The 23,466-nt window shown below is 45.0% G+C and overlaps 3 protein-coding genes across 5 annotated transcripts in view; 1 reads left to right on the top strand and 2 right to left on the bottom strand.

Annotated features, from left to right (window-relative positions):
- Snap47 (synaptosome associated protein 47) overlaps window positions 1-714 on the bottom strand; it is a 41,546-nt gene extending 40,832 nt beyond the window's left edge. Inside the window, exon 1 of one of the 2 annotated variants that reach the window (XM_087571765.1) lies at window positions 607-714. The gene's annotated coding sequence lies outside the window, so the exon portion shown is untranslated. 2 annotated transcript variants of the gene reach the window in all.
- Window positions 715-809: 95 nt separating this feature from the next.
- Jmjd4 (jumonji domain containing 4) lies at window positions 810-9,032 on the top strand. Of its 2 annotated transcripts, NM_001105784.3 has the most exon segments (6): window positions 810-1,202; window positions 1,351-1,516; window positions 4,149-4,283; window positions 4,431-4,698; window positions 5,487-5,633; window positions 5,857-9,032. In NM_001105784.3, coding segments are annotated over 6 exon segments (1,281 nt in total). In that variant the 5' UTR covers window positions 810-937; the 3' UTR covers window positions 6,157-9,032.
- Window positions 9,033-11,090: 2,058 nt separating this feature from the next.
- Zfp867 (zinc finger protein 867) lies at window positions 11,091-21,512 on the bottom strand. The gene is made up of 4 exons (NM_001109677.2): window positions 21,400-21,512; window positions 14,485-14,611; window positions 14,041-14,101; window positions 11,091-13,564 (listed from the first exon to the last, which is right to left on the bottom strand). The coding sequence occupies exons 1-4, from the start codon at window positions 21,400-21,402 to the stop codon at window positions 12,376-12,378; spliced, it is 1,380 nt and encodes a 459-aa protein (NP_001103147.2). The 5' UTR covers window positions 21,403-21,512; the 3' UTR covers window positions 11,091-12,375.
- Between the last annotated feature and the right edge of the window lie 1,954 nt (window positions 21,513-23,466).

The raw sequence follows: 23,466 nt of genomic DNA on the forward strand, positions 1-23,466 counted from the left end.
TTTATTGTTGTTGTTGTTATTGTAACCTGGCCTTTTTTTCTTTTGGAGCTAAGTCTAGATTTGTGGTTCACGTTGGCCTAGAACCTCGGATCTTTCTGTTTTAGCATCACCAAAACTGGGATTATAGGCGTGCACCACGAGTTCTGGCTTAGGTAAGTGTTTCTCTTCACTTGAATTTCTTTATGAGCTGTCTGTCATCTCTACCATGACCTACCCGCAACAGAGTTCCAGACTTTGACCACAAGAGTCACAGTGAAGTCCACAATGGGAGAGTTGGACCAAACAATCCTCCGCCTGTTTATATCCTTCCCCTCTTCCTAATGCACACCTCTCTACCTGAACCTCGGTATCCCCCAAAGCTCGCTTTTCTCCTTTTTAATTTTTCCCCGATCTATATCTAAGTAAACAGCACAGTCCTTGGAAAGGTTCCTCCACAACCTACGCAGGAGACGCGGGAACCTCACCCCGCCCCGCGGATCCTGACCGTCCGCTCCGCACCCCACCATCCTCTTAGGACGCAGTTATCCTTTGAGTTTTGGGACTTATGTTCATCTCCTGTCTCTGTGGCAAGCTGGGGTACTGCCTAGCTGCGCGTTAGCAGCTCACCTGAGGCAACAGGAGCGCGCAGAAGACACACTGGCACGCTCCACTGGACCACCAAACAGAGACGCCAGCTGCTGAAGAGCCGGTCCACCACTCGGTGAACGCTTGTACGCCTGCGCGGGAGGGCGGAATCGCGTAGACGCGCACGCGCACACACTGAGAGCTCCAAGGCTTGAGTTCCTGCTGGAATGTCACACCTCTGGTTTTTTTGTTCCGGGCTCCTTCTCAGTGGTTTCTGCTGTGAACTGCTTTTAGGGGCTTTCTCAGCCTCTGGTCCCCATTTGGAGGGTAGTGAGAAGTGGGACTGGGCCTCCGGGGTCAGGTTCCCCGGTGGATGGATCGGGAGACACGCACCTTTGCCGAGCGGTACTACCGGGGTCTCCGGGACCGAGTCCCTAGCGGCGGCGGTCCCAGACCCAGCAGCGTGAACTTCATTCAAGCGCCGGACGCCTTCTCCTATGCTGACTTCGTGAAGGGCTTCCTGCTACCTAACCTGCCCTGCGTGTTTTCCAGCGCCTTCACTGAAGGCTGGGGTAGCAGGCGGCGCTGGGTAACATCGGAGGGAAAGCCTGACTTCGAATATCTGCTGCAGAAGTATGGTAGGAGAGTGCAGACGGGAGTCGTAGACCCCGGGATGGGTGGGCGGCCAGGGCTGGACAGAAAAGTGGAATCAGAGGGTAACCGGATCCTAAGAGGGTGAACTAAGCGTATGATTGTGCCATTTCTGTGCTGACTCTCTCGCTGCAGGAGACGCGGTTGTACCGGTTGCTAACTGTGGAGTGCGGGAATACAATTCAAACCCCAAGGAGCATATGCCCTTCCGTGACTATATCAGTTACTGGAAGGAGTACATCCAAGGAGGCTACTCCTCTCCAAGGGGCTGCCTCTACCTCAAGGACTGGCATCTGTGCAGGTAATAGGACAGACTGGCGGATGGCCATTGGGCACTTACCCTAAGCAGTTAGAGCAGGCAGTACAGAGAGCACCTGCCTACTGTACTTAGACGGGCTACCTCTACAGCAGAGTTCTAGTCTGTATCTCAAAGCTGGTGGGAGGATGGTTCCGTAAGGAGATCAACATAGCGGACCAGGTAGACTATCATGGGGAAAGTAAGTCTTTCGTAGATCTCGTATGGGTATAGATGGTCTGTTGTCTCCTTCCTCTTCTGTATAATGTTTGAGCAGGTACCTCTCAGATCCTCTAGGGCTGCCCTCTCTGAGACAGGAAGGTATCCTTCCATGATTGCTCTGGGGATTCTTGCCATCCCCTGGTCCATTGTAAGCTCTCTAAAGAGTCAAGTGACCTTTCCACAACAACTCCTGTCTCACTTTAGAAATTCCTTACTCTTTAAAGAGACACTCAATCCCTCCCTGATCAGCCTCCATTTTCCTCACAAAGCAACTTGTGACAGCTTTGCTTAGGAGATTTTGAAATTTGTGCTGGGGCAGGAGTGCAGTGCATTCAGTAGAAACTACTTCAGAATTTGAATTTTTGTGTTTTCCCAGTCTGGCCATATGTGGTCTGTTTCTTTTCCCACCCTTCTCTCTCAATAATGGACAGTGTCAAGAAGCCATACTCTCATCCAACTCTGGGGTCTATTGAAATGATCACATCTCTACAGTGTGCTCTGTTGCTGTGCTAAGCTATGGTGGTCATGCACTTAGGTGACTGCTGCTTTTTTTTTTTTCTTTTTGGAACTGGGAATGTTAAGGTCTTGAGCATCTAAACACATGCTATTAGTATGTTTTGAAATTTATGTTATTTTCAACTGAGACATGCTAGTACATAACCCCATCATAAGCTGAGGAGCTTCCTAAATCTCAGGAGTTTTGGCTGCACCTAAGACCCAGCTCATATGGTGCTCACTTTGGGAAGAGTATTACCCTTCTCCACAGACCCTGGGACTGTGCGTTTCCTTGATGTGCCTTTCACAAGCATAGACCATTGTACTCAGACCCTCAGCAAAAGGCACAGCAATACTGAGTAAGCCAATAAACAGTTGAATTCCTGTATCAGATGCAAGAGAAACACCAGCCTCCAGCTAACCTGCCATACTACTTCTTTGGGCCTAGAGCTGGCCTAAGCAGGAGCTGGGTAAAGTGAGACCAGACACAGGTCCTCGATCTGGGCGTGGGAGAAACAGTCTCACAGGCCTGTAGTACAGACAATTCAGCTTATCCCCGACTAGCTTACAAATAAATGAGACTCAGACTATGTTTTTTATTTAGCTTTGACAGTTACCAGGGGTCACCCTTGTTCTACTTTTCTTTTTTTTTTTCCCCCCGGAGCTGGGGACCGAACCCAGGGCCTTGCGCTTGCTAGGCAAGCGCTCTACCACTGAGCCAAATCCCCAGCCCCTTGTTCTACTTTTCTAACTGCTGGCCTGGCTACCTCCCCAGTGGTGTTCCCCAAGCACTTGCTGTTTTTCCATGATGTGCTCATGGTCCATCTCTCATGGCACGTCTTTCCTTTTCTCTCATGTTCAACCAGGTAACTAGACACACACACACACACACACACACACACACACACACACACACACACCGTCCCCTACCCCCACAACCCTGCCTACGTCTAACCACTCCCACCCCAGTAATTGGCTGTAGCCATTTTTATTTAACTAATAGTTTTAAATTAAGGAACAAGGTTTGCACACAAAAGCTGCAGTGAGAATTCACACATAGATCTAGACCTTAGGGTATAGAATTTAGCATTACAATACATAACAACAGACCAAAACCTCAACACTGGCCCTAATATTGTTGTGTGTAGTAGTTTGGAATTTTAGGTAAACTTTTGTTGGGGGTGGGGTTCTTTTTTGTTTGCTTGCTTGATGTTACCGTTATAAGTATTTCCCAAATATTACTCTGGCATATTTATGCTAGAAAATTGTCCATTAGAAATAGTGTTTGACTGTACTTTTGTCTGGAAGACCTGAAACCAAAAAGGGCAGAAGGTTGTTGCATAATCAGGAGGCCACAGGGGAAGCCATACCTGAGAATTTAATAGATGAACGAGCTTGCTACCTCTGCAAAGGCAAGGGACCCTGATGTTCGGAGACCTGCAGATAATTTATTGCTACTAGGGCTCTGGCCATCTCTGTCTCTTGTTGGAAATGATAGTTTTTTTCCCAGCATCTCCCTTAAGGATGGTGTTAATCCAATCCAGTGTTTGGGGGCCCCAGTTATGGGTTTAGAGGCTCTCACACCTGGGGCTGCAGCCTGGAGTTGCCAGGTACCATTAGGCTCTGTACTGTTGGTGAAGAAAAGGAGGAGGCCTGTAGCTCATGACCTGGGATGATGCTCACCAAGTGTTCAGAGGCTCAGTGACTACTGCCTAAGTGGGGTAGTAAAGCTAGGGTGCCCCAAGTCATCTTCAGCATTCTGGACTGAGCAAGTTGAGGTTGAGCTCAGGTCCTCAGGATCTGCAGCTGTCAAGAAGTCCACTAAGACTGGGTGATCTTGGGTGGCCCTATTTGATGTGAGTGGGCCTTCTTGGGTGAGGCACAGAGTGGATTACTGCTATAACATCTGTGCTTTCCTCAGAGACTCCTTGGTGGATGACTTGGAAGATATATTCACCCTGCCTGTGTACTTCTCATCAGATTGGCTGAATGAGTTCTGGGACGTCCTCAATGTGGATGACTACCGTTTTGTCTATGCGGGCCCCAAGGGCACCTGGTAATGACAGAAGGGACATGGGTACCTGGTGCAGGTGAGATGGGAGGTGTGACTATATGGGGTATCTGCCTAGAGGCCTATAAAAAAATAAGTAAACAGGCTCCATGCAGGACTCCACAAGACACAAACCAAAAGCCCTTGCTGTAGGTCTCCCTTCCATGCAGACATCTTCCGCTCCTTCAGCTGGTCAGTCAACATCTGTGGGAAGAAGAAATGGTTGTTCTTCCCGCCAGGGCAGGAGGAAGCCCTTCGGGACTGCCGTGGTAACCTGCCCTATGATGTGACTTCCACCGAGCTCCTGGACACCCACCTGTATCCCAGGATCCAGCAGGACAGCCTTCCCATTGAAGTCATACAGGAGCCTGGCGAGATGGTGTTTGTGCCCAGCGGGTGGCACCATCAAGTGTACAACCTGGTAAGACTGTGCACATGACCCTGCTTCTGCCAGGCTCCCTCCTTCTTCGTTCCCTCCCTGCCTTCCCCCTTCTGTAGAAAGAGGGCAGTATTCCTCTGCAGTGGCTGGACATAGGGAATGGAAGCCACCAATGAGACTACTGAGAACTTATCCCCTTGCCCTATTTTATCTGGTTCCCGCCATGGTCTGTGAAGTTGTAACCTTCATCCCAGTGTGTTAGCCCATCATAAAATGGGCTCCACATTTTCTGGTTATGGTAGCCAAGAGTCTGTTTTCTACCTTTGCCCACTCTTCTTGTTTCATTGCTGTGATAAAATACTCTAACAAAAACCAACTGAGGGGAGAAGGGTTTATTCCAGGTCACAGTTTATCATTGTGGGGAAGTCAAGGCAAGAGCTTGAAATGACTAGTTACATCACATCCACAGTCAAGATCAGAGGAATGAATACATAAAGATTTACTTTCTTAATTACTGTTCTACTCGGGTCCTCTGGTCTGACACAGTTTAGGACCCTCTGCCTAGGGAATGGTGCTACACAGTGAGGTAGGTCTTCCCACCTCAATTAAGACGGACTTCCCCACAGCCATGTCAGTGGGCCAATCCAATGTAAACAATGGCTCGTTGAGATTGTTTTCTCAGGTGATTCCAGATTGTGTCAAGTCGACAGTTGAAACTATTTCATGCACCCAAAGCACTGAGCCTGGTGGGCGTGGGATGGGACTTGATTTGCTCACCTAAGGTGAGGCCTGCTGTTGCCTCATGAACCAACTTCTCTTCTGCCGTCCAGGAAGACACCATCTCTATCAACCACAACTGGGTCAATGGCTGCAACCTGGCAAACATGTGGCACTTCCTGCAGCAGGAGCTCCAGGCCGTGCAGCATGAGGTTGGAGAATGGAAGGACTCCATGCCTGACTGGCACCACCACTGCCAGGTGGGAAGCAACCAGCTCATGTTGGGTCAGCTTTGGGGACGGTACAGATCCAGGGCCAGGCTTCGTGACTCAGACCCTGTTGGCGACCCTCCTGGCTCTGAACCTTTGTCTCTTGGTCCCATCTTAGCCCCTGACAGCTGGGTGTGTGGGAGGACTCCTTGCCCACCAGAGCAGTGCATCTGGATGTGACCCCAGGGCTTACTTCCCTTTCCTCTTGGCCCAGGTCATCATGAAGTCCTGCACAGGGATCAACTATGAAGAATTTTACCATTTCCTCAAGGTCATCGCTGAGAAGAGGCTTCTTGTCCTGAGACAAGGACTGAAGGGGGATTCAGGGGACAACAAGAGCCTAGGCCTGGGCCTACAGCAGGCTGCATTTGATGTTGGCCGCCTCGCAGATGTGCTAGCCTCTGTAGTTGTGAATCCTGACTTTCAGAGAGTGGACACCAGCGTGTTCTCACCACAGCCAGAGGAGTTGCTTCAGCAGCTGGAGGACTCAGTGACTGCTGCAGAAGCCCTTTAGTATGCTACAGATCAAGATGCAGGAAGAATTCTGGAAAGCAGCTCTTGCCCCAGGGCCCTTCTGGAAATGCAGGATACCTTTCCTTGAGGCCTAGGATGTGCCCCAAGCCTGTGCCAGTGCAGTTCTTGCAGGGTGGACCTTGAGGAAAGTCCAGCCAAACTGGGAATTTAACTCTTGGAGGCCAGAAAGATATTCACCTATCTGACCTCTAACAAGCCTGCCTAGAATGTGAATTGAGTAGTGGTCATGAAGCCAGGTTTCCTTGGAGCCTCCCAGCCTCTTAGTTACCCTAGGATTCCTGAGTGATGGACAGCTTTGGATGCCTACCTTGGAGGTACTCCTGTGTAGCCTGGGAGATTACATATATATATATATATATATATATATATATATATATATATATATATATATATATTTTATGTATGCAGTTGCCCTCCGAGCCTCTAGTTCTGTCCTAGGAGTGCCAGACTCCAACTGAACTAGGATTAACCAGGGTATGATAAGCTATACGAGTTCTTAGGGTAAGTGTTGTTTGCCAGTGGCTGGAGGCACAGTGCTAAGTGGCCAAAAAGCCTAGGTACTGGTCCATCCAAGTCCCCAGGATGGAGATGATAGTGCAGAACTAGGGAGCAGTAGCATTCTTGCCCACAGCAGTCCTGCAAGGCCTAGCCTCCTGTGCTAGCCCATCTGCAGCTGTATAGGGAGCCCTGTAGAGAGGGCAGATATGCAGTCTTAAGCTGCGCTCACTCCCATGCATGTTCTCTGAGTCTGAGATGGAGACAAACCACTGCTTCTTGGCCTGCATGAATCCACATGATAATCCTGGTGCCTGCCTGCCATGTTCTCTGTGCCGTTTCTAGAAGTAGGGGTTGTGGCTGAGGGCAGTGGTGTGCAGCCTCTGAGAGCCAGCTGCTTACTCTGGATCCCAGCATAGACCCCTAGGATGAGGGGCAGCGCAGGACTTGTGGAGATCTTGGCAGACAGAAACTGCCTAAACCTGCAGCCTTCATGGTCTGAGCTGAGGCCTCATAGGAAGGAGGAAATTATAAGCAGAATTGGCCAGAATCTTTGTAGGGTTCTTATACAGGGCCTTGTGCCCATGACACACCCTATCATCCCTAGGAATAATAGGTAATAATGGGTAAGGCCTGGGAACATTTTCAGAAGACCCATGTGAGGCCTAGAGAGTTGGTCTTACAAGACACAACTGGTGGTACCCTGTAGAGTAGCTAATTGACCTGTGAGCTACAGGTCCCTCTACAGACTAAGTGAAGCATGTGGGTAGGGCAGGGACACCTCTCTTCCTGCCCTGCCTGCCAGGAGTAGGGCCTTGCGTCTTGGTTGACCCTGCTGAGGAGCTGCTGGAGACCAGTGGCTAGGAGGATGGCGCCTGGTGTTAGATAGAGAATCAGTGAAAGAAAAGTGTTTACTAAACCTTTCAAGCCCTTTGCCAGCTAAATAATGGCAGCACCTCCTGTTCTCAGAGCCTGCGCAGCATATCTCAGGGTCCTCAAACATGGCCAGGTAGGTAAGCTCACCCAGGCTCTGCCTTTGAACTGGCCAGGGGTGTAGATCTGGAGCCCTGGTTCCTTTCCTGTGTGGAGATACTTCGACTTCACTCAAGTGGCCCAGCAACTTAATTTACCTCCCTCACTCTAGACTAGCAGAAATTAACATCCTAGGCCATGTGTGATAGATATTAGCTACTATGTATTCCCATGACCAGCGTAATTAGAATGATAATAGTATCCCAAGTCAGATTAACAAGCCAGGAGCAGCCCATGATAAACAGCTCAGCAGGTACAGGAACTTGCTGTGCAAATGTGTTGCCAGGTTTGAACGGTAGAATCCATGTCAAAGAGTAGACCTCGTGCTGCTTGAGTACTTTATAGGCTGCCACAATGTGATGTTTGTGTGAGTCTCACAGATACCACTCTTGTTGCTGATCCTTGAAGTCAAACATTAGTGTTTTATGAGCTCTTCTATCATCTCCTTATTTTGTTGTCCCAGCCGCCATGGGCACAGCCTTAGTTTACTGACACGTATTTCCATTGTGACACTACTGTTCAAAAGTAACATCTTCTGAAAGATGATTTGAATTAACATTAAATGTACTCCACCTAGTTATCCCAACATGTGGAAAGCATTAGCAAAAGGAAAACATCCTAATCTGAGCCCAAGGAGGCCTCAAATCTGTGTTGAGGGAATCCTCTTCCCAGTGGGAGGATGATGCACACGTCACAGCACCTGACTAAGCCTGCGATTAAATAACAAATAGTTGGAGAACTCAATATAGATACAGATTATGTTAGGGTAAGATAAAGAATCAACAGCAACATTAGAAAGTACACTTTAGTTTACTGAAAATGAAGGGACAATATACAAACTATAAGACAGCTAAAATCTTACCTAGAGGGAAAATGATGGGCTTGCGGGACTTCAGAAAGAACAAGCGTCTTGGACCAGTAAACCCAATAGAACATACACAGGAAGATGGAAATAAGCAGCACAAGTCTCTGAAACAGAAAACTAGAGACTAGCAATGAAACCAAAAGTTGGTTTATAAAAGATCAATAACCTGGGCTGGAGAGATGGCTCAGCAGTTAAGAGCACTGACTGCTTTTCCAGAGGTTTTGAATTCAATTCCCAGCACCCACATGGTGGCTCAAACCATCTGTAACGGGATCCAATGCCCTCTTCTGGTGTGTCTGAAGACAGCTATAGTGTATTCAACATGTTTTTCAAAAAATCAGTAGCCTGTGCGCGCGCGCGCACACACACACACCTGTAATCCCAGCACTTGGGAGGGTGCAGAGTACCAGAGCAACCCCACGCTCTGTAAATCCTATTAAAAGTATGCATTTGTTTTAGTGAAAGTTACATGGTTTTAGTGTCTTTGTAACAATCAGAACAGTTCCAGTCCAGCCAGGGTAACACCAAGAAACCCTGTGGTGAAGAAAACAAATGTATATAAAATTATCCACATTCTCAGAGCACTAAAACCGTACAAATAGTGTCACTATCGGTGTCTATTGCTTCTCCACCTTATTTTTTCAGACAAGGTCTCTCGTTCAACTGGTCTATATAGTGAGTTCCAGGACAGCCAGAGCTATGTAGACACCTGATCACAAAGAACAAATAAGCAAACCCAGCTGCATCTTGCCTGTGAGAAACAAGCTAATTGGCAGATTTCACACAGGAATAATACGGGTGATGGAGGAAAGCAAATGGGACAAAGGCAAAACCAAGTCTTGTGATAGAAGGGGGCTCAGCAAGTCCCTGCTTGCTGAGGAGGTAGGGTACGAAGCTTTTACTTCTTTCTCTTGTTTCTCAATATCGGAATTCACAAGGCCCGGCCGGAGAGTGATGAGTCATTTCCCTTAGGTCCATATAGGACACAGTGTTGTGTGAAGCCAGGTTCTGTCTTGTCAACTGGTGCAGGAAAGCTTAGACAATGACCTCTGTGAGGCTGGAATTATGCAAGTGATCTCTGCATGCAGGCCTTGTAAGGGGGGCAGAGAGTAGAGCTGCATTCCAGTCATACCTGGTGACTGACTCACCCATAGACCACACCTAGCTAGCTCTTCCTCAGGCACCCTCTGCCAGTGCTTGTGTGGGAAATTCCCAAGTGGTGGCAGCCTTTCTACCAAATGCCTCTGAGGAACTGCGATGGGAGGAGATTACCAAGGCAACCTGAGAGGCAGCAGACACAGTCCCTGTCCCAGCACCTACTCATTCACACACAGGCTAACTTTGCCTCCCAAGTCCAACCACAGCTCCCAAGAAGTCCCTGTACTCTGTGCAGCACAGCCAGACTTTCTCATCACATAGGCCCAAGTTTGCAAATCTGCATGTTAGACTTACATACCCATTCTGTTCTTAAGGTGGTTTCTTGTTTGGCTGGTGAAGAGAAAAGGCCACTGAGACAATGGAGAAATAAAAGCAGGGGCCTATGATCCCCACAGTCACCAGGTTTGAAACCGAAGATGGGGCTGAAGAGTAGAGCAGAACATATGAAGTATATGCTATATGAATTATATGGATTAGTATATAAAAAAGAAACCAGTCATAGAAACTAACAGGGAATGGGAGGGACACCAGGGAAAGCCCACCCCAACTGAAATTGAATCATACCTACAAGAAGAGCATCCTGTACAAACACAGACCCCAATGTGCTGGTTTGTGGGGACATTGAGCCTGACTTTTCTACCCATCTATGGCCCACCTCCCTCCTTGGCAGCATTCTTCAGCATTAAATTGTCTGTTTGTAAACTGACCCATGTGTCAGGACAGGTCCTTGTAGGGTGCCCTCTAGACTCCAATCTTTGCCTACAACTGAGCACAGCCTGTGTGCTCACCTTTGCTTCATACACAGTGTGCATGAGTCTCCTGATAGTTCAAACCACAACTTCATAAAGAAGGTGTACAATTATTGTTCAAAACCTCTGAAGTCTTAGTATCTGAAAATCTTCCCTAAGAATCATGGAATATTACCTTTATCTTGAGTAAAGCTGGTGCTAGGCCTTGTAATCAGTATTTACAGCATACAGGATGTGAAAAGGACCTCCACAGATCGTTATTCATAGCTTTTCTGGAGACATGCTCTAAAGATTGATAGCCACATTCCCAGAGCTGCAGAATAGGGCCTTCCCTGGCCCTCAGGGATAAGAGTTGTTTCCTTTGGTTTTGTTTGCTTTCTTTCTTCCTCCTTCCTTCACCCCCTCCTTCTCTTCCTTCCTTCCTTTCCTCCTATTTTTGGGATTAAAGGTATACTACCACATCCAATCGATGCTGAGGATTGATACCAGCTGCAGTCCCAAGTTATGGTTGGTAAGGAAACCATCCGTTTGCCACCTGGTGAAAACAGCTGATGTTGAATATAGGGGATCCTGGTAGCCATGCTCCTGGAGCAAGAAATAGCTACTGACAGGGACTGGGGTGGGTAACTGAAATACTTTATTCTACATACTGATAAGACTTCATAGCATAGCCATTAGTATAATACTATAGTAAAATAGTGGTTACATTTAATTACATACCATATAAAACAGTTATATAATATATACTACTTATATACAAACTATACTGTATCCTACAGATACACATATATACATGCATACACTGTATGTACTAAATACTATATTATATGCTATACCAAGATACATAAATCTCTGAATACAGTTGTAAAAAGTCTCAACAAAATACTACAAAATTATATCTAATATAAAAAGACACATTCCATGCTTTAACCCGGAAAAGCAATGTTTTCACATTGTAAAGTCAATGTAACGCACGGCCTTCTCCAGTGTTTCATGTACCTTTCAATGAGAAATGAACTCAGTAGACTGTCTGCACCCAACAGTCTCTTTCTAGATGAGTTCTATCATGTCTTTAAATGAAAGTGGAAAAACTGAAGGTCTTCTGACATTTCTTACTCTCAAGACTTTTCTCCACCGTTCTTCTATGCTTCTCAGAGAGGAGTATAAAAATTGAAGCCTAACCTTATTACTTAGACCTACCGGCTTTTTTACCTGCTGGTCCTTTTTATGCCTTTGAAGAATAACACTGGAAATTTGAACATTTCCCCCATATTCCTTTTCCTAGCGTTTTACCTAGTGTGTTTTTTCCCATAATCTAAACCTGCGGCATCTGAAGCCTTACCTTTTTTTCTCACAAACATAGGCTTTCCTGTTGTTCACTCTGAACCTTTTCTGTGTCCTTTCTAAGAATTAAGAAAGCTCTGTTTTTCATATTCTCTACAGTCACTCTGATGATTCGTTGTCCAAGGAGTATTTAGTTTCTTTGATGACAAATGGGAAATGTGATATTTACCATATTTATTTGTACTCAAAAGACAAGTTTACTCAGGTTTACAAGGCAATTGTAGTGAGTGGTTCTCCAATGCTTTCATTAATAGCAATGCTCTCCAATATGAATCCTTTAACGGCTTTGAGGATACCTGGAAGAAGTGAAGGATTTACCACATTATCTGCATTCACAGTGTTTCTCTCCTGCATGAGTTTATTTGATGTGCTCTAAACATGCAGGGACTGTGAAAGGCTTTTTTCACACACCTCACATTTAAAAGGTCCATATCCAGTGTGCTTTATCACTTTGTTTAAAAAAGAACAAAAACAAACAAACAAAAACCTGTTAGAGAAACTAGGGATTTGCCAGAATTTACATTCATAAGACTGTTACGAATAACTTATGAGCCTGTTAGTAGTCAATTCTAACTGGAAGCAAAGGCTTTTCCACACCATAGTCATAGGCTTTCCCCCCACTCTGAGTCTGTTCGTGTTTCCTCATGCAAGTGGAGCAACTGAGGGCTCTAGCACCTTGTTCACATTTATGGGGCTTTTCTCCGGTCTGAATTCTGCCGTGCATTTGAAGAGAACTGGAAGCACTGAACCACTCACCACACTGTTTGCATGGATAGGATTTTCCCCCAGCATGAGCTCGTTCATGTTTTCGAATGAAAGCTTTACCACGTGGTTTACAGGTATAGGGCTTTTCCCCATTATGACTTCTTTCATGATTATGAAGTGAAGTGGAGGAACTAAACCATTTATTGCATTGTTTACATTCATAGAGCTTCTCTCCAGCATGAGATGTTTGATGTCTTCTAAATACACTGGAAAAGGGAAACACTTCTTCACATACACTGCATTTAAAAGGTCCATTTCCAGTGTGCTTTATCATGTGTGTTCGAACACTTGTAAGAGAAAAGAAGGCCTTGCCACACTGTTTGCATTCATAGGGCCTCTCCCCAGTGTGAGTCCGTTCATGCTTTCGAAAGGAACTGGAACAACTAAAGGCTTTCCCACACTGTTTACATTCATAGGGCTTCTCTCCAGTGTGAGTTCTCTCATGTTTTCTTAGGGAACTGGAACAACTGAATGTTTTCCCACACTGTTTACATTCATAGGGCTTCTCTCCAGTGTGGCTTCTTTCATGAATTTGAAGATAACTGGGACAGTTGAAGGCTTTCCCACACTGTTTACATTCATAAGGCTTCTCCCCAGTATGAGTTCTTTCATGTTTTCGGATGGAACCAGAACAGTTAAAGGCTTTCCCACACTGTTTACACACGTAGGGCCTCTCTCCGGTGTGAGTTCTCTCATGCTTTCGGAAGGAGCTGGAATGGCTAAAGGCTTTCCCACACTGTTTACACTCATAGGGCTTCTCTCCTGTGTGAGTTCTTAAATGGATTCTGAACTCACTGGGGAAATGAAAGGCTTTCCCACATAGCATACACTTATAAGGCTTACTCCCAGTGTCCATTATCATGTGTCTTTGAATACTCATAAGAGAAATGAAAGAGTTCCTATACTGTGTAAATTTATATGGCTTCTCAGAGTGTTCTTCACTTTCATATAGGTTGCATCCAGAGTTGGCTATGATGTGCCTATTAAGGAATGAACAACATATGAAGATTTTTCTAGACAAGTCACATTTCCCATGGTTTTCCTATACTAAGTACTTTTTTTTTTAAGATTAAGATTTGTAATCTCACTGAAAGTTTATCCACATTGATTTTTATGATCTTTACTTTTACAGAATCTACCATAGGACTTCTGTACAAAAGGCAAGCACATCGTAAAGGTTGCTGAATTTCTATTCAGTAATGTCTTAGACTTACAATATAACTAATTTAAGAGAAAGTCCAAGTGTCTTGGCATGTCTTAATTATTAGAAAGTAGATGAAATCATCTTTCTGAAACATGGATTCCCAAAAAATCAAAACATCATTGACCTGGGGGTGGGACAAATAATCTAGTAACCAATGTTACAGCTGTGCTTATCTGTTTGGTATGTTTACCAAAGCTCACAGACATGCTAAATCCCTCAAGGAGTATCTTACCGTTTATGAATTCAGATTACCTTAGATTAGTCTCAGGACTTTTGTCCTCATCCTCAATGTTTTGGTCTTCCCACCCTTTCTCTAAAACATAGACCAAGGAAAAGCACTGTTAATTATGAACTTCAAAAGATTAATAGCAATTTTGAGATTCACTATATACTAAAAATCATATCCATTTACTCATAAAAGTAGTTTCTTTCCACCATTAAAATTGTTAAAAAAAATTCCCAGGTGTTTTTGTTTTAATTAAGTAAACAAATGTTAGGCTTAAGAGAGGGGTTAGCAGTTAAGACCACTGACTGCTCTTCCATAGGACCAGGGTTCAATTCCCAGCACCCACATGGCAGCTCTGTCTGTAACTTCAAGATCTGACACTCTCACAGAGACATATATGCAGGCAAAATACAAAGGCACATACAATTAAAGTATATTTAAAAGAAAGAAAGAGATGTTATCATTCTTACCTATAGAAGTCAGGTTCCTAAAGACTTCCTCCATCACATCTCTGTAGAGACTCTTCTGGGAGGGATCCAGCAAAGCCCACTCTTCCTGGGTGAAGTTTATAGCCACATCATCAAAGGCCACTGAGTCCTAAAACATCACACAATGTGTATTAGAGGCTGGGCAAAACTTATACCACTAGAATCTATACTCTAGGGGTAGATGTTCGTGTGATTTTGTGATTTCCGAATATTCATTCCGTCATTGGTCACCCAAGAGTTTATTTTTATGTTTTCAGTTGTCCACATGCAGCTGTACTAATAATATAATTGAACGGAGGCACTCAGGAAAGCAATGGCAGATTAAAAACATGCTCCACATTGGTAAATCCAGGGAGTAAGATGTGATTCTTGGTTATCTCTAGTTTATCACGGTATAGTACATCTCCTATCCATGTTACTAACCAAATCCTGCTGTCTACTCCTCAAAGTGATGTTAATACTTGTACTGTCAGAGTTCTTTTTTTTTTTTTAATTTAATGTATATGAGTACACTATAGCTGTTTTCAGACACACCAGAAGAGGGCATCAGATCCCATTACAGATGGTTGTGAGCCACCATGTGGTTGCTGGGAATTGAACTCAGGATCTCTGGAAGAACAGTCAGTGCTCTTAACCACTGAGCCATCTCTCCAGCCCCACTGTCAGAGTTCTTATGGTTAGAAGTAAATTCAAGGGGCTGGGGATTTAGCTCAGTGGTAGAGCGCTTACCTAGGAAGCGCAAGGCCCTGGGTTCGGTCCCCAGCTCCAAAAAAAAGAACCAAAAAAAAAAAAAAAAGTAAATTCAAAGTTGGACCTTTGCTGGTGTACCAGGGACCCAAAAATTCCAAAGGTCCAAGCTTTAGAATGACTAAGAACAATTAGAATCCTGGATGACCAGCTTATAGGAATTCAAAACCAGTGCACAGTTTCACTTGGAAGCATAAGATACTCAGAAAACTACCAAGTCCCAGACAAAGCAGTAAGACCAGTGCTTCCTTCCTAATGCCAAAACCGGCCTCCTAATGCAACAGCAATCGCGGTCATGCAGTACAGGGATGGCACAAACAGCATCACTATGGAACACCCACAGAGCCCAGAGAAAATGAGGTCAAGAAAATGGCTTTGGGCTGCCCATCCTTGTTTTAATCTGTCTCTGACATGCTGTGATGTTTGTATGTGGTTGTCCCAGAGAGTAGCAGTGTTTTGAGGTGTGACCTTGTTGGAGTAGGTGTGGCCTTGTGGATGTGGGCTTTAATATCCTTGTCCTAGGCTGCCTGGGAGCCAGTCTAACACTAGCAGCCTCAGATGAAGATGTAGAACTCTCAGATCCTCCTGCTCCATGCCTGCCTGGAGGCTGCCATGTTCCCACTTTGATGATAATGGACTGAACCTATGAGCCCGTAAGCTACCCCCAATTAAATGTTGTCCTTTATAAGACTTGTCTTGGGGCTAGAGAGATGGCTCAGTGGTTAAGAGCACAGACTGCTCTTCCAGAGGTCCTGAGTTCAATTCCCAGCAACCACATGGTGGCTCACAACCATCTGTAATGGGATCTGATGCCCTCTCTCCTGGTGTGTCTGAAGGCAGCTACAGTGTACTTATATATAATAAATGAATAAATCTTTAAAAAAATTACTCTTGCTCTTCTTTCCCTTTTCCCCTCTTCCCCTTTGTCCCTTCTCTCCCCATTCCCCTCCCTGCTTCCCTCCACGTGCTCATGGCCGACTTTACTCCTCTCCTCTTCTACTCTTCTTCTCTCATTAAACCTTTCCACATGGAAAAAAAATTAAAGTTTTCAAAAGTACCCAAGTATAATGTGAAGCTGAGAAAGTTCCACGCATCCCAAGAAACTCTAAGGACAAAACCCCAACCTGATTTTGTGTTAAAGGAATACCCAAGCTCCCATCCCCTTGAAAGGTAAGCTTTTACTATGCCTTCTAACTTTTCTGTTTTAGTTTATGAAATTCACAGAAAGATGTCAAAACTGGTTCAATAAATAATAACAAGCAACACAAAAAACGCATGAGCAATGCAGTCTCTGCAAAAACAACTTCGTTTTTGTAAATAGGGGTTGGAGATGGCTCAGCATTAAAAAGTGCTTGTTACTCCTGCAGAGGACCCAGGTTTAATTCCTAGCACCCACAAGGCAGCTAACAAACCACCTAGAGTTCCAGTTCTAGGATTTCTAATGCCCGCTTCCAGCTTTTAAGGTCATTTCATGCAGGTACACAAACTTTTTAGGAGTGGGGCTGTGAAGGCTGGACATGGTGGCACATACCTTTAATCCTAGCATTCAGGAGACAAAACCAGTTAGAGCTCTGAGTTGGAGGCCAGCCTGGTCTACATAATGAGACTTTGTCATTTAAATAAGTTTCTTTTAATTTTAAAGAAAATGTTTGGACAGTATTTTCATTACATAAATGGGCACAGTTGGCCAGACAGTGATGATGCACACCTTTGATCCCAGCACTCAAGAGGCAGAGGTAGACAGAGTTCGAGGACAGCTGGGGCTACACAATGAAACTCTGTCTCAAAACACACACACACACACACACACACACACACACACACACACACACACACACGAGACAAAGAAAAAGTAAACAGCTAGTATTCAATAAACAAGAACAGATAACAGAAAGTGGGGAAACTGATTTTTCAGTTATCCTATATTACAATTGTCAAATGTCCATTTTAACACCAAGAATAGCGAATGAGGAAAAAGATTTGAGATAAACTATCTTTGAGAAACCAGACACTACAGTCAATAAATGCTACACTCACTAAAGAAGATGTTTTAAATGATCGTCTGCCTTTAATATGTGTAACATAAAACAGATGGCCAAATCCCTTACATAGGGAAAAACTTCTAGAATTAAAATGAAAAATGGAGAAATCCATAATTACAGTTAGAAATAACAAAATACTCCTTTATCAGTGATTGACAGCTCTGAATGGGCAGAAACGCAGTAATGGTAAGTGTTATTCAATGACATCAACCAGAATTTCAGGGATGTTGCTAGAACACTTCAGTCAACAGCAAACTAAATGACAGACCACACTGTGAGAGAGCAAACACACACCAACAAGCACACAACGTCCACAACACACATGGAAGCACTAAATAGCAAGCAGTAACAGAAATGCAGTGAGAAGCCTCCAAACTGGAAATTACATCACAAAGTGCCAAATCACGGGTGGACAAAAGAGGAAGTCTGAAGGAACCTGAATGGTTCACGTGGGGGGGGGGGGACTTAAACTGTGGGATACAGTAGAGCCAGCACGAAGGGAAAGTTTAAAGCATCAGATTCACTTCAGCAACTTCAGTGACGCAAGGTATCAACCCAGGGAATCTGAGGAGGTGCCAATCAAATCAAACGGGGTGGGGTGGGGGGTGGAGCCATGCCATAGCTGTTAGAAGTGTATACCACCTGATTGGGTGTATTCCTACACCCAATCAGGGAGCGCACAGCTCCTGTAACCCCAGTTTCAGGAGGATCTGAAACCGTCTTCTGGCCTCCACAGGCACAGTACTGGTGCACAAACTCTTGCATACATATAATCAAAATAATTTAAATTGAAAATAAATGATATATCTTTAACAAAAAAGAAACCAAATGAGCCAGGGCTACATGAGACCCTGCCTCAAGAAGTAAAACAAAATTAATAAAAACTGGGCATGGTAGTGTATATCTTAAATCCCACAGAAAGTTCCAGGCCAAACAAGGCTACATAGTGAGGCCATATCTTAAAAATAAATAAATAAGCCAATTAATTGAGTTAACAAAATGGTTCAGCAGGTACGGCATTTACTCTAATGCTGGTGGTATGAATTCAATTTCTAACTCCTACACTTGCCCTCTGACTTCACACACACCGTGGCATGCAGGCTCTGTTGTGGCAACTTGACACAAGTTAGAGTCATCAGAGAGAAAGGAACCTCACTTGAAGAAATGTCACTGTGAGACCCAGCTGTAAGGCAGTTTCTCAATTAGTGATCAATAGGGAAGGGCCTAGGCCATTGTGGATGGTGCCACCCCTGGGCTGGGGGTCCTGGGTTCTATAAGAAAGCAGGCTGAGCAAGCCAGGGGAAGCGAGCCAGTAAGCAGCATCCCTCCATGGCCTCTGCATCAGCCCCTGCCTCCAAGTTCCTGCCCTGCTTGAGTTCCTGTCCTGACTTCCTTCAGTGAAACAGTGCTATAAAAGGGTAAGCAGAACAATCCCTTTCTATTTCAATTTGCTTTTTGGTGGTGCTTCATTGCAGCTATAGAAACCCTAACTAAGGCACATGAGAACAAACTCATGCAAATAAATAATAAAAATGAATCAAATGAAAATAACGAACTATAGCCAAAACTAGCTATTTGTAAACACACTTATAATTGACAAGTCTATACTTAGGCTTAAAAAGGAGAAGACAAAGGAATTACTTAGACGATCATTTTAAATCCTATCTTACCATAGCACATCTTTCTAACCCCAGCTCTCTCAAGACTGAGACAGGTGGATCAGAGATAGAGGCCCACCTGGTCTGCATAGCAAGTAGCAGCCCAGTCAATGTTCCATAGCAAGACCCTGTCTCAATGACAACAAAGCCACTTTACTAATTTACAAGTTCACCTACCATACTTTGTGGGAATGTATTCATTTTCTACAACATCAATGGGAAACTAATGTTTTCTCAATATTTTAGTCTAGGCCCATATGAGCCTCCCTCACATCCCTCCCCCCAATAAAAACATCTCAGAAATGTTTTTGTATATGCTAGGGGAAAAAGAGTTAAAAAAAATCAGAGAAAATGAAATTCTTTTTTGTTGAAATCTACTTCTTCCTAGCTTCAAGAATAGTTCACCTTGCTGGGTGGCACAGCTTTAATCCCAGCACTTTGGGAGGCAGAAGCAGGTGGATCTCTGAGTTATAGGCCAGCCTGGTCTACAGAGTGAGTTCCAGGACAGCCAGGGCTACACAGAGAAACCCTGTCTTGAAAGAATATATACCTTACTCAGCTCTGAGTACATTTCATACTTACTAAAACCTGAGATTTAAATAAACGAACGACTTCAAGACCAAGACATTGAGTATAGAAAAGGGGCCGCTCTGAAGAACAGAAAGACCTGCCAGGATCAAGTGCCTGATAAGACTGTTCGCTCACCCTAGTGCTGCTGAAAAACTCACAGCCACACCTCCTCAGGAGACACCAGACTGACTCAAACACTGTCTCAGCTTTCTGTCCCACTGCACTCTTGGCGAAGTTTTCTTTCTAATCCTTTGAGAGAAGGTTTTCTCCCCTAACAACTGAGAGACTCAACATGGCAGGAAATGCTACTCTGAGGCCTCATTCGCCAGCACGTAATAAGCTTAGGGGGAGATGTCCCTAAGAATTAACTATTGAGCAGGAGGAATGGCTAAGTTCCTGAGGTCCTGAGTTCAATTCCCAGCACCCACATTATGTCTCAACCCATCTATAATAAGATCTGCTGCCCTCTTCTGGTCTGCAGGCATACATGCAAGTAGAACAATGTATACATAATAAATGTGAATGAATGAATGAATGAATGAATGAATGAATCCTTTAAAAAAAAAAAGAATTAACTATTGAGGTGATGACTATTCCAGGAGATTCCTCCAGCTTCAGGGCCTCCAGCTGCTCCTTCCAGATGTTTCACCCCAGACCTCAGTCTGGTGTCTAAGTGGTGATTAAAGGTCAACCTTATGCTAGAACATATGGCAGCTATAAGAAACTTGTCAGCATCTGGCAGTCCTGAAACCTGGGACCATTACTGACAGGAAATGGAAAAATATTGTCTGTTTCTATTTATTTAGCAAGGAAAATAAACAGTAATGATTGTCACTTTTTAAACCTTACTCTAGTTGGCATTTGAGAATACTGGGAGTGAAACTGCTTTGGAAGGGCTGCAGAGATGGCTGGGTGGTTAAGTGCATTTGCTGTTCTTGCAGAAAACTGGATGGAGTTCAGTTTCTCGTAGCCGCTTTGGAGCAGCTCATAACCACCTATATACCTTTAGCTCCAGGGAATCTGACGCTCTTCTGACTTCCTCAGACACCCACACATGTGTGTGTATCCACATACATCCACAAATGAAGGCGGGATGAAAACCCGGCATGTCGGCCTTCACTCCGCTGACCTCCTTTATTTTGGTTCAACCTAAGCATGTAATGACTCAAGTGGTGTCTGTCTAACCCACTTCATCTTTCAAAGCTGAGGTCATAGGGATAAGTTATGGTCCTTAACCTGCACTCACCCAGGATTCACAGAAGCAGAAGCTATCTCCAGAGAACCACCTAGTCCAGGTCTTAAAAGAGCGGAGACAATGATGGGCGGGGCCACACTTTGCATGAGGCTGCTGCTATTAAAGCTTGTTTCTGGTCTGGCCTTCCCCTAAACCTAAAAGCTCCTGTCCAAAGGCCAATTGGGGTAAGAGTGTCACTAGACCCTTCATCTGTCACTCTTGCACTGTGCTCACACTGACGAAATCTCCACTCTCGGGTTTTCCCTACTAAACAACCATCTGTCTAACTCGGTGTCCTGAGACTAGCTGGGGGTCGGCCCTAAAGACTGGAATTTGAGGGATTCACTGTGAACACTTGGAGCAGTAAATTGAGAACCCACTTTCCAAGCCTCAGGAAAGCTTAGCCATGGCGGGCGGGAACCCACAACCAGAAGCCAGCGCTCCAAATCTTAAGGTGGGTCGGCCATGACGCCCCAAGACCTGAGATGGGTCGGACAGGCCGCCGCGGGGACAGATGGGAAGCGAGGGGACCCAGACCACGCAGGACCCGGGACAGCACCGGGATCCGGCCGCAGACTCAAGCTACGGAGGCCTTCCCTGCGGCTGGTCCTGATTGGATGGAGCCAGCGTCGGCCGGAACGCTCACCATTTCCGAATTTCTGCCGTCCCGCGTCGTCTGCACCGCATAGGGACACTAGCTACAGCGGAGCCACCTTACACAACTGTGAGCTGGAGAGACAGAACCTGAAGAAACAGAACCTGAACAAGAACTAAACAGTGAAAAGAACCAAACACCGCGAGAGTAAAGCAACCTGCCCCGCCCCCGCTCCAGCTGCGTCCTGATTGGACAATTCCACTCTGATAGACAGGGGTTTGGACACGCCCCCAATCCCTGAGGGACTTAGGATGTAATCCAACACCCGACTGCGAGACAGAGACAAGATTTCTCTGCATTCTAGCAATGGCCCTGCCATTATACTTGGTGTACAGAAGACATATCCATGGGGTAATAGCGTAGATATATACATACTATTCACAACTGGAAATTTCTAACATGACAATTATTGTAAATTTTTATTGTGAATACATTGAGACGGTCTTGGGTAGCTTGCCTCAAATATAGTTTGGGCCAGCCTTGAACCCTTGATCTGCTTGCCTCCATTTTTTGAGTTCTGGGAGGACACGGGTGCCGTTATGCAGGTTATAAAGCACTAGGGATCCTGCTAATGACTTCCTGCATTCTAGACAAGGACTCTGCTAACCGAGCCACAGCCCTTATTTTAAACATTTAGATGTCAAATTCTTCCTAGCTTGAGAAGTGTGATGGGTATTTTTGGTTGTCACCTTGGCTACATCTGGAATTAACTAAAACCCAGGCGGCTGGGAATGCCTGTGAGGAATTTTTCTTGACGCCATCATTTGGGGTCAGAAGACCTACCCTAATCCTGAACCGCACCTTGATGACAGGTATATAATGGAACATGGAAGAAGGAAGCTTTTGCTTTTTACCTGTTTGCCTTCTCTCTCACTGGCAAGTCTCTCTATCCTGCTACCAAAGCATTCCTTGGCTGATATTAGAACCTACTTCTTTAGGATTCCAATGTACACTGATGACCAACCGAGACATTCAGCCTCATGGGTTGCATAACTATACGATCCCTGGGCTCTCTGTTGGGGGACAGCTAGTATGGAACTAGCTGAACCACAGCCTGTAAAGCACTCTCCTAAATTATATATGCTATCAGCTCTGTTCATCTAGAGAGCCCTGGCTAACACAAGGGGGCAGCCTGGGCTTTAAAAGGGAAGGCCACCCTCTAAGATAGTAATGGCTAACAGAAGTTAATGAAGGATCACACCTATAATTTTAAATTTTCTGGAAACCACATTTAAAAAGTTAAAAGGAGCAGGTACAGTTTGTGAGTGTGGTGGCAGAGGGGCTCGGCAACTGGTCTCCAGCAGTCTTCGACAAACCAAAGAACCCAAAGCCTTGTTGCAAGGAGGGCTGAAGAAATTCTTCTGTCTGAAGTCACCATTCATGACTTGACGATAAGTGTTCCAAGTCAAGAAACATGGTCCAAGTCCTGCAGCTGCCCAGAGGCTGGAGAACAGTTTTCATTTCTTCGGACAGGGTGTCCTGTAAGCCTCACCAGGCATTCTATAACCAGCATGGTCCTCCTGTTCTTACCCTCCAGTGCTGAGGTTAGAGGCTGGAGTCACCTTGCCCAAACAGGCAGGAGGACCTCAGACAAGTCCCCGCACCTTAGAAGCTGTAAAAAATTACACTTCTCCCAGAGTTGCTGGATTATTTTGATATTTGTGTCTGTCATAGGTAGGATAAAAAGACAGGAGACATTACAGTGATGTGGGAAAGGAAAATAGTCTATTGTCCTGACATTCTGGCTTGCCTTTTCTGCTGAGAAACAAAAACAAAAATAAAAACAAAAAACAAAACAGGATATTTTAGATTCCATTGAGGACACCCAAATGGCCTATAAAGACATACTGTGTTTTCCAAACAAGAAACAAATTGTGTTTCTTTGGGACTAGACAATACTTTCTTAAAGACATTTCAATAAAGGATATTGAACAGTAAATAAACTGTGTTTACCTAGGGTAAAAATTATGTATAGGGCTGGAGAGATGGCTCAGTGGTTAAGAGCAGTTGAAGTAAAAACTTAAGGGTTCTTTGGAAAGTCGGCCGGATGTGTGTTGC

This window comes from Rattus norvegicus, chromosome 10, assembly GCF_021556685.1.
Source record: "Rattus norvegicus strain SHRSP/BbbUtx chromosome 10, alternate assembly SHRSP_T2T, whole genome shotgun sequence".
Lineage (NCBI taxonomy): Eukaryota > Metazoa > Chordata > Mammalia > Rodentia > Muridae > Rattus > Rattus norvegicus.

Excerpts from the sequence above, each read along its gene's own strand:
- Jmjd4 (XM_087570311.1), top strand. The coding sequence starts at position 4,217 with ATGAGTTCTGGGACGTCCTCAATGTGGATGACTACCGTTTTGTCTATG. Across the intron at positions 4,284-4,516 it reads GCGGGCCCCAAGGGCACCTG|GGCAGGAGGAAGCCCTTCGG; the intron begins GTAATGACAGAA and ends TCTTCCCGCCAG. Across the intron at positions 5,634-5,856 it reads ACTGGCACCACCACTGCCAG|GTCATCATGAAGTCCTGCAC; the intron begins GTGGGAAGCAAC and ends CTCTTGGCCCAG.
- Zfp867 (NM_001109677.2), bottom strand. Across the intron at positions 14,102-14,484 it reads TAGGAACCTGACTTCTATAG|AGAAAGGGTGGGAAGACCAA; the intron begins GTAAGAATGATA and ends TCTATGTTTTAG. Across the intron at positions 13,565-14,040 it reads AGTCCTGAGACTAATCTAAG|GCACATCATAGCCAACTCTG; the intron begins GTAATCTGAATT and ends ATTCCTTAATAG.